This window comes from Prorops nasuta, unplaced genomic scaffold (assembly GCF_024137725.1).
Source record: "Prorops nasuta isolate Cenicafe-Biocafe unplaced genomic scaffold, Cenicafe_Pnas_1.2 PNAS00051, whole genome shotgun sequence".
Classification (NCBI taxonomy): domain Eukaryota; kingdom Metazoa; phylum Arthropoda; class Insecta; order Hymenoptera; family Bethylidae; genus Prorops; species Prorops nasuta.
In genome coordinates this window covers 664190-678738 of record NW_027116848.1, presented here as the reverse complement: position 1 = coordinate 678738, position 14549 = coordinate 664190, and the positions used below count along the sequence as shown (strand labels likewise).

Sequence of the window (14549 nt, the reverse complement as noted above, 5' to 3'; positions counted from 1 at the left end):
ATGAATAGAACTAGTGCGCTGTGTGTGTGGAGAAAGTGACATAATGCAAAGTTGATATTGAGAGTGACAGCTAAGAAAAAAGTAGAAAAATGAGTCTAGTCATAAGAAAATCCTTGAGATTAAAGGGTTTGCAGGTGATTTTAGGCATACAATTATGGATTTAGAAATCATATAGTTGATGAAATTTATAATAAAATCATGTAGATGTGTAAATATGAAGAGATTTCATGATTTAAATATTTCACATGTAATAAAGTATACAGTGTGTAAATTCAGGAAACTGAAAGCAGTATACCTAAAAAACATAAGCTTCTATTGCATTAACTGGTATATATTTTACAGTTTATATTAATCAAAACAATATATAAATGGCACTAATTTACCAGAGAAAGAGCCATAATAAAAAATTCATAGTGAGAGTAACACCTAAGAAAAAGGTGAATTTAGAGATAAATTTAGAAGCAAATTTTTGAAAGCGAAGAGCTTTAAGGTGATTAAGGGTATAAAATGTTGGAAATATAATTCAAACAGTCATTGAATAGTATGTTTAAAGCCTCTCAAAGTGTAATTATGATAAAAATCCATCACTGTAATATTTTATATTTTCTATAATAGATTAATAAATTAATATTTTGAATTGAAGCTTTACATTATGGAATAATGAGATCATTGGAAAATATTTAGTTAGATTGAATTAGTTAAAACAATTGTTTAGTTTTAAATCCTATATTCTTACAAAACGTTATAAGATCCCGCATAAAACAAGCTTCGCTTGTAAAAAAAGGACGGCAAGTACATAAGTCGTTTTTAGCATGATTAATACAGTAATATAAAATATTTTAATTAAAATAACTAGTGAAATCCAAATATTAGGCAAGAATAAATTTTTACCATGGCATAAGTTAAACCTTGGAAAAAAGAAAATAGTAACACAAAAATTACTTGCCGGGCCCGTTATATTCATGTGTAAGTCGTTATCTTGTAATATAAGCGTTGCTTCTCGTAAGTTAAAAATGTGGCTATTTAATACGATTGCATACAACGGGCCACCGGTAAATAACTTTTGTGTTACTATTTTCTTTTTTCCAAGTTTTAACTTACGCCATGGTAAAAATTTATACTTGCCTAACATTTGGATTTCACTATTTTTTTTTTTATTAAAAATATTGTTGTGGTTCGTTCGCAGATTCACGGCAAGCTCAAGAAATTTTTGAATAATAAAAATTTTGTATGAAATATTACAATTTCTCTTTTTATACAATACGTTGTCCAAGAGTTACGAGCTAGTTAATAGTGTATTAAAAAGGCAAAGGATTGCCTAGGAAAGTTTAAGAGGTAGAAGGACTGAAGGTCCTAAAAGATTCGACTGGTTCCTCTTAACAGTAGACTCGAACTAATTTCTGGGACTGCACATTTGGGGCTCTTACCCTTAAAGTGCAGCGTCAGGCATTACCTTATATTGTAACATTTGCGGGTCCCGATGGTCAAATTCGTCATTGTTCTAGAACGTTCGACTGTCGTCGAAGTGCATTGGCGACGTGTCGGGACTTAGCCTTGGCGACAATGTGAACGAACTGCGTCAAACGGTTCGTGTTACATTTTAGGAATTTATCGCTTTAGGAGTATTTCCCCTTTACAATAGGGCTATTGGTATTTTATCATATTTATAATGGATTTTTATTTACTGACTATGCTTTTAAATGATAATGTTATTAATAATATTAATAATGTAATGTTTATGGTAGTAAGGGTTATGTATGCTTATTTTGTATACATAACAATATTTTATATTACTGTATTAATCATGCTAGAGACGACTTATGTACTTGCCGTCCTTTTTTTACAAGCGAAGCTTGTTTTTTGTGGGATATATTGTGTTGCGTTCCCGCAGCGTTACAATAGCTGCCATCTAGCACTTTGCTAATCTCAAGCGCTAGATAGGCAGGTCGCGTGCGAACTAGGAAGTTATCAACCGATGAGTTATTTATCGAGGATCGATAAGTTATCGGCTCCCTAGTGTCGGGCGATGGGTGTAGCGGGACAGAGGCGGGACGGGCGCACAGCGCAGGGCCTTACCTACTTCCGCGAGCTGCCCTGACACACGTAGTTTGGAGGTCTGAAATGACACAGGTGCCCTTGTGAGTTCCACTGCCGATACAGTGCGACGGAGCATCAGGCGCCGCTATGTAGAAAAGAGATTGGTGATTGTGCAGCTACTGCCACCCCGCCGCGAAACCATACTGTACAGAGGAACATATCCACCCCTAAGGGTCTCCAGCATCAAGGGCGAGAAGGAGAGTGAGAGAGACAGACAGACAGACAAAGAGAGAGAAGAATATCAGCCGTTTAGCGGAATCAAGGGTGAATATTCGCTGCATATAAAAAGTCCTGTGACGTCCCGTAGTGTGCTAGGGCTTTAGGGCTCGTAGCACCGATCGGTTTTTATATTGAACCGCTGGTCCAGCTTACCTGTCACGCGTAAGCGGGCAACCTAGCGGAGTGGTCATTCCGTCGGACCTATAAACGAAAACCATAGTGTAGACGCGCGAATTAAAAAGAGTGTTCACGTTTAAATAGGTTCATTATAAGTTTGAAAGTTAACGTGATCGTTCCCTTGAGTCGTCTCAAGGCCGCTGACTTAGTTTAATTTCCGTGAGGACGCGTGACCTTAGGTACCGAATCAAAACAATCCGGGTCGTTTTTGTGGTTGAGTACGCGCGAACTTTGAGAGTGCAAACAACCGTCGAGTAACGCGCACGCGCGGGAATAGGGACTCATCCGCGTAGCGTCGTGTAGTAGTTAGCTCAGGAATCCATCGGTGGCGCGCGAGTACCGCGCGATTCAGCGGGTATCGCCGCGAACGCCAAGTGGTGACTCGAGCGCGAGGCAATCTACACAGTGGGAAATTGAATCGTGTGTGGTTCGGCTAGTTTCACTCTGTAATTTAACATGGAAAATGATATACTACACTATAGTTAAAAGCACACACGATTCAATTTCCCACTGTGTACTACGTCATCGGGGCTTTAGCCGCGTTCGCACGATTTAGGTCGCGCCCGCATTCAGGATTTCGCGTTAGTATAACTAAACCGTGTAAAGAGAATAGTGTATTGTCACTGATTAGAGAGTTATAATAAACCGAGTTGAATTGGAATCGGAGACTTCTTTTTATTAGCACCTCATCCCCTAAATTCGCGTACGAGGGTTAGAACCCCCTCTGTACAAATAAATATTCGGGTATAACTAATATTACCTCGAGGGCGTCCGGATCTTATAGGAAGTCACCTATTGGGACGCGAACGCGATCGGTGAGAGAGCACTCCTCCCTCCCCTTCTATTATATCCACCGGGATAAACAATAGCGTCACAATATAGGGGAGACCGGGGTAAAACGGTACCCTTAAGGATAAAGGCTTATATTTAGGTTATTATTAACAAAAAATTGAAAATAAAACGGCTTTGATTTAATATAAACCTTCTTTAAAGTGGTGACACAAAATTAAATAATTATTTTTATTTTTGATTAATCAAATCTTAATTTAAAAAAAACATAACAATTTACGGTTTTACCCCGACCCATGGGTAAAATAGGGTACTCCACGGATTCAAATTGGATACAAAAAATTGATACAAACTTAGCATGAATTACATGAGAAATTATGTAAATCTTCAATTTTCTAGTCAGTTCATCCTTCATGAGCCCATTTTAAATTTTTTATGCATTGTACTTATCCTTCTTGTAATTTTGTTAATACGCATATTTCTTTACAATAAATACATTTTTTAGGGGAAACCCAGGTAAAATAGGGTACCAGGGTAAAACAAGAACCCATTAATAAAACAAAAATTATATTCCTGATTCAGTCATTAATGAAGGTATGAGGTCCGATTTTACCCCGTACGGTTTTGCCCCTTAACCATACAAAGTGTATTTAAATATTATACAGACTTATATCGTATGTAAATTAAAAATACGACTAACGAAATTATAGTTAAAAATATTACAAATTAATTGCCTTAAGTGAAAATTTACTCTATTAGTCCAGATTTTGTACTGAACACTTCGAAATTATCGGAAACTTTTAAGAATTATGTGCAAAAATGAAAAATAAAGCGTTTGGAAAGTAATCAAGTGCCAATGTTTACAAATTTTTGCTGACAAATATCTTCAAGTGGAACCATTACATACCTTCATTAATGACTGAATCAGAAATGTAGTTTATGTTATATTAATGGGTCCTTGTTTTACCCCGGTACCCTATTTTACCCCGGTCTCCCCTATATAGCAGGAGAATGAGTTTTTATTATTGTACGATTTCTAAAACGCATCATATAGCTATAAGAAAATTATAACTGGCATTGTCGAAAATCTGAGTACTAAACAAATATGAAAAAAGATCGAGTTTACAAGCACCATTTGTCCTTAAAAAAGGGTTTTCTTGGTGGGAAAATATTTGTTATTTCATTTAGAACCGACTTGAAGGGTGGAATAAAAATAAACGCAAACTCCCTTTTTAACGGTCACCCTAGGAAGAATTTCTAAGTAAAAAATTTGTAACAACTATGTTGCTCTAGCACCTTTAACCCAGCAATTGGTGCGTATTCTTTTTACATCTAGTGTTAGGCGTGGGGTGCCACGGACACCCCATTTCTCTTTTGTTAATTGACGCAAAATATTTACGAATTCAGATTTACACTGCCGTTCAAAAGTTTAAGACCACTTGAGAAATTTGGTTCAAAATCAGTGACTTCTTTAAACCCGCATAACTTCGTAATGAGGAAAGATATAATAAAATTCAAAAAACCGTTGGAAAACTGATAAAATTCTACATACAGTGGAATTAGCTCAATGCACGCAAAACGTGTACTTATCGAATTATAATTAAAGAAAAATGCTGCTAAATTTAAAATTTTTAATTTTTCGTTACGTCAATTCAACTTGTTGAAGCACTTGCAATAATGATGGTAATAATGTCAAACTTTGGTGACATAAAGTTCAAAGTTTCCGCTTTAATTTGAGCCATCAAACGTCACGATATTCATTGTATTTCCTTATTATCATAACTTTTTTCTGAGTAATGTTGAGAAAAATTTTTGAACAAAAAGCAACTGCCCAAGAATTTGAAACAATTTCAGATTGAAGAATCCGTCGGTATTAAACGACCTATTTTACTTGTTCAATATTGCGCTTTTATTAAATTAGCAAAAAACACCATTAATTTTTAAATTAAATCAACAAAAGTAGAGTAATGGTTAACCAAATGTAATTTTTAATTCTAAGATTTACAATTATCATATTTCCTTTAACTGAATAAAAGTGCAATATGAAACAAATAGAATAGGTCGTTTAATACCGACGTATTTTTAAATCAGAAATTGTTTCAAATTCTTGGGCAGTTGCTATTTGTTCAAAAATTTTTCTCAACATTACTCAGAAAAAAGTTATGAAAATAAGGAAATACAATGAATATCGTGACGTTTGATGGCTCAAATTAAAGCTTAAACTTTGAACTTTATGTCACCAAAGTTTCACATACTTACCATAATTATTGCAAGTGCTACAATAAGTTGAATTGACGTAACAAAAGATTAAAAATTTTAATTTTAACAGCATTTTTCTTTAATTGTAATTCGATAAGTACACGTTTTGTGTGCATTGAGCTAATTCCACTGTATGTAGAATTTTATCTGTTTTCCAACAGTTTTTGGAATTTTATTGTATCATTCTTCATTACGAATTAAGGCGCGTTTAAAGAAGTGACTGATTTTTAACCAAATTTCTCAAGTGGTCTTAAACTTTTGAACGGCAGTATAGTTTTAAATAAATATCATCTATGCAATGTTCCCTTTGGTATACAACAAACAGTTGCATTTCTTTAAGTTATTTTTATTTATTAAACGCTAATATTTGCAAGAGACTGCACAAAATTTTCGCTAAATTACCGACAGATTTTTATTCTTAGGGTGTTCTAGACACCCCGTGCACTCATTGACGGGTAATTAAAAAATTATTAGCAATTAAAGATTCTCGATAAAAATTGACTTAGTTGGCTTTGATTAGGTGAAAAATTCTATTAGCCTCTTTACTAGCCCAGAAGCACTATGATTCTGTAAAAGACAATTTTAACACAAAAACAAGGGCAGTGCGCAACCCACTCAAGATTGTGGTAGTGACCGAAAGCCGAGCAGTTGAGTTACGGATGTAAGCACTATAAAAATTATCAAAATATGAACAATCTCGATACATTTGTAAGCTAGATTGAAACTTTTACAATTATCGTTTAATAAATTAATACTTTATATTTCTGAACTGTACGTAGTTTTACGATGACATGTGTCCAAACAAAACATAGTTACATCAATTTTAGAGTATAATTTAGAATTTTAATTAACTAATATTATTATTGCTAAAAATAGTAGTAATTATGTCGGGATTAGGCTCATTTTCACTATAAAAATATGAACAAATCAGAAAGAGGAATTAGAAATTTGATAAAATAACATTGCAAAAGTTTCAATTTCTCTCAATACTTTAATGTAACCTGTTTACGTTTATCTAGTTTTAAAGCGAGGAGAATCATCGAGCGCCCGGAGTTATTCATTCAATAATAGGGCTTCCTTTAAAACTAGATAAACGTAAACAGGTTACATTAAAGTATTGAGAGAATTTGATACCTTTGCTATGCTGTTTTATAAAATTTCTAATTCCTATTTCCGATTTGCTCACATTTTTATGGTGAGAATGAGTCCAAATGCGACTTAATTACGATTATTTTAAGGATATTAATTATTAAAACTAAAGTATACTCTAAAATTAAACTAATTATGTTATGTTAGGAGTCCTTTTCATCGTAAAAATCGTACAATTCAGAAATATAAAGTATTAACTTATTAAACGAAAATTGCAAAAGGTCAATCTTATCTTACAAATGTTGTGGTGATTGTTTTTATAGCAATCACACTCGAGACTCAGTCCCTCGGATTTTGGCAATTGTAGCAGGCTCAGGTGGGTGTGCTCACTGATCGTGTTTGTATTAGTATTGCCTTTTACAGTATCTTAGCGCTTAGGTCTAATAATGCGGCCAATAAAATCTTCCGTCTAATCAAAGCCTTTTGTGATTGAAAATATTAAAATGTTAATAACTTTTTAATTAAGTTGCTAGCAATAAAGTTGTTGGGACTTTTCTACTTAGAATTTCACCCCTTATCTGAATTTCCTGGATTGGCCATATTTAACCGGATAGCCTGTACAATTCTGTTAACTCACGCACATATACAATGCTACAAACACCTATATACACAACCTTACCATCGGACTGCGTGTTTATTGGTTGACTTGGTTACTTTAGATTGGATTCGGAAAAGTGGGTGAATGGACAAAAGATGATGTAGATAGGCTTCCAATGTGAAGCAGTGAAAGTTACGATCGAAACTACAAATTTTGGTGGGGGAAAAAGGAACATTGAAAGCAACTAATTAAATATGCACGATCTTGATATTTACGTATTGAGTGAACCGATTTATACGTTTGTAGTTTTATTCGAAAGTTAAGGTCTGACTCTTATATAATGAAACTTTTATAAAATCTTTAATTAAATAAGTCGTCTTTAAAATATATGCTTCGGATCTAGAAATTAGATATTTTATAGTGATATTTCGTGTAAATGAGGGTGATGTCTCGATATTTAAATTACTTGCCATTGAGATACTACCGTGTCTCATGATATTATCTTCAGTAAAACCAATACGTTATCTAAAGGCGAACATACATTAAGAAATTAAATTTATCTAAAAATTTACAAAATAGCAGCAATTAACTCTTTATAAAAATAATATTCTTTTTAAACAAAATATTTAATTAATTATAATATTTAAATATTTAATTTATCAGAAAAGGATATTGTAATATACAATGAAATATTGTTGACGCAATAGATGCACCTACTATTTTCCTATTTAATGAACACGTTATAAGCGACACCAGTTTATTCATTAGGATTAAAACCACTCGTTCTAACATATTGCATAATAAAATTAAGTCAACATAATTTCATATTTAAAAGATTGCTTGACATTCACAAATATATTCAAATAAATAACGATTTTAGTCATGTTTCGAAATTCGATATTTACATAATAGCAACAGAGCAGTTCGAATTTAAGAATCAAGTGAAATAGTTAAAAATAAATGCAGAAAACTTATTTTCTCATTTTTACAAACAGTAGCTTAACATTGGTGGCTTTAAACTTTACAAATTACAGCATATTGTAGTATTGAAGAAAGGTAGTGTCCGATTTTAAATTTCATTAACGAACGAAGCTATAAATTTGAAAGTTATAAATAACACATGTTACAATTCAATTCTGGTCTCACCTATCGTTTTCAAAATTAAAATGGAGTGGGGAATATTTTCAACAGTTTGTAGATCGTGCACGAAGTTAGAGATAAATTAGATTGAGCGATCTCACCTTACATCCATCCTGTACAATGTAAGCATAGACATTATTGTTAATAATTAATGAGCTAGGAATTGTATGAGCATTGATGAGTAATAACATGTAACAATGAAATATTTAATATATTAAATAAAACCAACAAACCTGCCATATGCAGAAGGTTACCAACATTGTGAGAAACAGTGTGAGAATGTGGAGGCGGTGGTGGCCTTTCTAAACTTCCAACTCTGCCCTCACCTGAACCTCCGCCACCTAGGCCCATAAAACCAAATTCAGATAAGTATGCTTATCGCTTTGGAATTGCTTACATTCATTACTTATTATAAGTCACAAATCTAATTAAACGCGTTTAGCAAATGGTAAAAATGATTACTATATTTTTATCCCTCTACCATTACTATTTATATTTTCATAATGTGTTAAAAATAATTATTAGCCCATTAAGAGGCGAATAACCTAGATTGGGACTTCTGTGTTTAACCCTTTGAGTGTCAAGCAAAATTGAAAGGAACCGAGCCTAAAGTGGCAGGTATACTTTTCTTACCGACTATTATGAAACTTAGTATTCTAGGGTTAAGTATTTAAATTTCGTTACACAATTTATTAAAATTGAGTTATTTATAAAAAAAATGATAAAATATTTTAAAAAATACAAGAAATTGCTTACAAATTTTTAATTCTAGATTAGTATAAAAAATATATTATTCTTTTTTTTTGTTCTCAGTAATATATTCGTTTTTAAACACCCTCTAAACCCCCGGGATAAAAAAATTTTTTAAATCAGCTATTTTTTAATTAATGTTACCATTATATTGTCTACGCATTTTGATTTTGAGTTTTCAAAGTCATGTTCATATTTAGAAAGGTTGACAAACTCGATGAATGCAACTGGAAAAGTATATTTTTTTGGACTAAAACATTTCATGACGCCATATGGCGTCACTGCCACTCAAAGGGTTAATGTTCATTTCTTTTTACAAGTGGCAAGAAAATCCATTTTTCAACGATAAATTCTTGGATACAGATCATTTCTTTCGAATATTTATACGTAGAATATTTAGTAATAGATGTTTACAAAGTAACAAAAATTTGACAGAAAAATACGTTTTTATTTAATTTTTCTTTTCAATTCAGGAAACGAAATAGAAAATGCAGAAAAGGAAATCCAAGGAGCATAAATCGTGCACTTGAGGAATATTCTTAATAGATATATGTTTAAAAAATATTTCAAACATATGCTTTATTGAATAAGACGGCAAATAGAACATAAATTTTTTTTATGTATATTCATTAATGTAAATTATGAATAAAAAATTAAACAAATTACCATGTAATTTAGTGATTGGGATTGTTTAATGGTTTAGACCACTGTAGAAGTTGAAAATGAAACGCGTTCTTTGAAATTTTATTTTTTGTAGAAGAAAGGAAAATAAACAGAACTAAGAACATATGTTATTAGGTATAAATTCAAATTTTGTATACAAAATTTTCATTGAAAAATATTGCAACATAGGGGCACTAAAGCTATTCTTCTATAGTATTGACCTCTTCCACGGCACGCTGCATAACCTCAAAAATTTTCAATATTTTCTTTCAAAATTTAAATCACATTTTTAAAACAACATTTCAAAGAGAAGTATGTAAAGAATTTTAATAATATTCATTTTTGTATGGTTGGCGTTTATTTAAAGGAAGACTTTCAATTGTTGACCCTAACAAACGGTAATTATTTGTTTATAAAAAATGTTGGAATTAACCAATCGAAATTTCCCTATGTATTTCTCTTCGAAATGTTGTTTTAAAGACGTGATTAAAATTTCGAAAGAAAATATTGAAAAATGTTGAAGTTATTCTGCGTGTCATGGGAAAAGTCAATACTTGAAAAGAATAGCTCTGGTACCACTATTTTGCAATATTTATCAATTAAAATTTGTTATACTATATTTCAATTTATACGTAATAACATATGTACTTAGTTTTTTTTTTATTTTCCTTCCTTCCATAAAAAATAAAATGTCAAAGAACGCGTTACATTTTCAACTTCTACAATGGTCTAACCCCTTAAGATCGGGGAAGCGGAAAGCAAAGCGGAACACCAGAGACTGTACTCCCTCTTTATGTATCTCTCTGTATCTCTATCTCTATCTCTAGCGCGTATCTACGTTCTCTATCGGGTCCTTGTCGAAACGCACAAGGACAAGCCTTGCCCGCTTGGCCGCTAGCTTGGTACCATGACGGAAAACTTCTCACTAGAGCTTTTGCTGCTACTTATCAATATCCTTGCGGTCTATCCAGCCCTTTCAAAGCACTTTTCAAGGTTGTAATGAGACGATCAGTGACTAACAAGTTTCCGTGACAGCCGCTAGATGGCCACCGTTACAAAGCGTTCTCTCGTAACCAAGAATGCAGTCGTGTAATTATGTAAAGGATACCCGTGGACGACCGGGATACGTTTTACCAGCCATTGTGTTATCAACAGCTATCCCTTTCTTAAGCTCAAAGCGAGTATCGCCAAGGACATTTATCAACACCAGAGCGAGATATTGCCGAGATTAACCTTACCTAGACCATTATGACCATCCAGATCGCCCAAACCTGTCCTGAATCTCAAGTGACCTTTCTGAGCGATCGAAAGTCCCTAGGACTGTCCAACCGAAATTTCCTAATGTATACACACCTGTAGGCCAGTCGGTAGAGATTTAAAATAGCCTTCTCATGAAAAAAATACTAACAGCAAACCGACTGTGCGATTATACAGAAGAGGGTGCGTTGATTAATTGGTATATGTTTTTTACTTGAGTTTCGTGTCCGGCTAATAGTTATAAACATATTTAATGCCCAAAAATCGCATTTTTCTTTTGTTTTTTGCTTTTAACTTTTGATTCAATGGAGCAGTCTTAATGCTCTACTAAATGAAATTTAGAGCATTAAAATACGAAGAGATTGCCTGGTCGAAAGTCGAGATCGGATAATCAGCAACGGAGAAAAATTGGAAAAATTGGAAAATTAGGCGTGTTTTCAACAATTCATAACTCCGCCATTTTTTGAGCTAGAGCATCGGCATTTTGGAAAAATGTAGATAATTATAGGTAGTTTATATGTGTAAAACCCTAGTACTGTTAGACAATTAGTTTAATCACAGCAGCAATTTGAATTTTCGAGAGCGCGATTTTCGGACGAGACTGTATGAAATTCTGTTACGGTAATTTTAATTTTGAAACCAGATTTGAAAAGTTGACATCGTGCCTTACGATACTGCAATTTCAGATTTTCGATAAAATGATTGTGTGGTTGAAAAAGCTACGCAAAGTCGGCGAAAAACGGCCGAGCGCGCCCTCGTGCTCGAGTAATGGGGAGTGGAGCGGTGGCAGCGAGAAAAGATATATATAGTAATAGTCGTGCGCGGCGCGCATCGAGCCAAAATTTACGTTAACATTTCTCAGCAAGTACTGGAGCAATTTTAATGATTTTTTTGTACAGGGGTTACGGAATCTCAGAAATTCGATTCTGTGGTTGGTTTTGAAAAATAATGTTAAAATGCGCGCCGCGCGCGACTAATACTATATATGTCTTTCCCCGCTAACGCCAGTCCGCCCCCCACTACTCGAGCACGAGGGTACCCTCAGCCGTTTTTTGCCGAATTTGCATAGCTTTTTCAACCACATAAAATCATTTTATCGAAAATCTGAAATTGCAGTATTGTAGGGCACGATGTCAACTTTTGAATTCTGGATTCAAAATTAAAATCACCTATTACGTAGGGGTCAACCACCTTACCGAAACAAAGTAGATCGCACGCGTCCGTGTACATAGCGGTAGTATTGCACATTGCTGATGCCCGGACTTCTTTTCCGGAAATGCATCAAACCTTGGGCGTCGGCCGTGGATGTGGAGACTTTTAGGATGTCATGTGTTGAAAGATCATGCCGCTACTTACGACACATGACGTATTAAGCCTCCTACATATATGCGAGTTCCGTGACCTTCGAGTTGAGTCTTCTTCTGTGCAAGCTTACCCGCTGCCGCATCATCCGCGTTCCAAGGTCGTAAATCTAGTGTTCGTTCGACGGGAGCAGAGTACTCCACCGTATTCTAACAAACCTCTTGCCCAGTCGCCGTGTACTGGTAGTTAAGTTTAGTAATATTCAATCCGAGCCAAGTCGTATAGTAATGGTCGCGAGTGCGTATCTTTCAGTCGTGCCTAACACGTACCGTTCTGAAAGATAACAAAAACTACTACGAACTGATCACAGTTAACTAGTGCGAACAATCCGCAACTATAAGAGAGCCTAGTCTCTCTAATAGTTGTCAAGAATAGTAATAAGCTGCGGATGCTGTTGCATCATAATTAGCGTTTACTGTAAGTATAATTGTAATATATGAAAATACATTGTTTTGTGTCAAATCTGCTGTTCCAACGTATGTTTATACATACTATCAGTCACCCCGAATCTTGCCAATTCATTACATTCTTACCGCTCGGAGTGTAATATTTTAGTTCATTGTACTGTGAGTCGCATAGTTCAATCAGCGTTTCTACTGACCCAGATTGTAGTGTCAAGTCAGCTGAAACTCGACCGATAGGCAGCTACGACTCCTCAGTACGTAACACACACTAACAGAATTTCATACAGCCTCGCTCGAAAATCGCGTTCTCAAAAATTCAAATTGTTGCTGTGACTAAACTAATTGTCTGATAGTACTAGAGTTTTGCGCACATAAACTACCTATAATTATCTACATTTTCCCAAAATGCCGATGCTCTAGCTAAAAAAATGGCGGAGTTATGAATTTTTGAAAAAACCCCTAATTTTCCGGTTTTTCTCAGTTGTTAATTATCCGATCGGGACTTTCGAACCGGCAATCTCTTCGTATTTTAATGCTCTAAATTTTATTTGGTAAGGGCATTAAGGATGCTTCATTAGATCAAAAGTTACAAGCAAAAAACAAAACAAAATGCGATTTTTTGGAATTAAATGGTTTATTCGCTATGTGCACACCTACACGTTGGCAGCCAGGTAAGAATGTGTAGCTATATACATAAACAAAAAAAGTCCGGCAAAAGTGATAAAATTTACCGACCGTCAGCGCTGATATTATGCATATGCATCACTATATATTCTTACCTGACTGCCAATGTGTAGGTGTGCACATAGCGAATAACAATTAGCCAGACACGAAATTCGAGTGAAAAACATATACCCATTAAAATACGCACCTTCTTCTATATAATAACACAGTCAGTTTGCTGTTAGTATTTTTGTCATGCTAAAATGCTCTACCGATTGGCCTATGTGACAAAGCCACTCCTCTTTATCCTGCCGATCATCTTCTCGGTGTAAGATATATGCCAAGCTAAACCATTCATTCTTGCATTTTGAGAAACAAACCTTTAATCTTAATGCTTCTCAAGGCCTTGCAGCAGCAAGCGTGCAGCAGGCTGACCCATCTTCTGCTCGTGTTACTTCTTATTTGAGCGTTATCGATAACCACTCTAAATTGCTTCATCATGCCGTTTTTAATCTTCAGAAAAGGAAACGAGTTCTCTCAAGCTCACTCTTAGCACCACTTGCACTGTTTCTAGATTCACAGGGAATCTTACGAGTCGGTGAACGTCTTGCACCTTTCATTTTTGTCTGACGATTAAAAGCACTACAGTTTTGCGCGCCAATCTTTTTTCTGAACATTTTATACAAAGTGTAACAACAATAATTTTTTTAATTTTAACCACATATTCTTAAGCTAAACTAAGCAGGAAAGTCATATACTATGACATCCGTGAAAGTATAATGCTGAGATAAATCAATTTTAGACCGTGTAACGCGCGATTTCAGGGCAGAGGTTTTCTTCAATAAAATTAAGCACTGCAGTACTTTAAATAAAAATTCTTATCTATATTCTACTTTGTTAGGTGCTTATTCTCCACATTTACAAATATCTATTTACACCGGCTTCGACGCCAAGGCCTCTCCCGACAGCCTGTGAGGGAAATAAGACATTAGGCCGTCTTGTCACGGAAACTCACAAATAATTCTGTTAATTCTAAGCGGTGCTTCTACTGGTGCTTCTTGGCGCATTCGGTTTATTCTAAT

The 14549-nt window shown here is 34.5% G+C and overlaps 1 protein-coding gene across 5 annotated transcripts in view; it reads right to left on the bottom strand.

The window, feature by feature from the left end:
• Positions 1 to 14549, bottom strand: part of LOC136784284 (dystrophin-like) — a 384172-nt gene that overhangs the window by 115016 nt on the left and 254607 nt on the right. For all 5 annotated transcript variants that reach the window (XM_066744866.1, XM_066744864.1, XM_066744863.1 and 2 more), the window contains exon 11: positions 8602 to 8709. In XM_066744866.1, coding sequence (XP_066600963.1) covers positions 8602 to 8709 — 108 coding nt within the window. The remainder of the gene's footprint in view (positions 1 to 8601; positions 8710 to 14549) is intronic.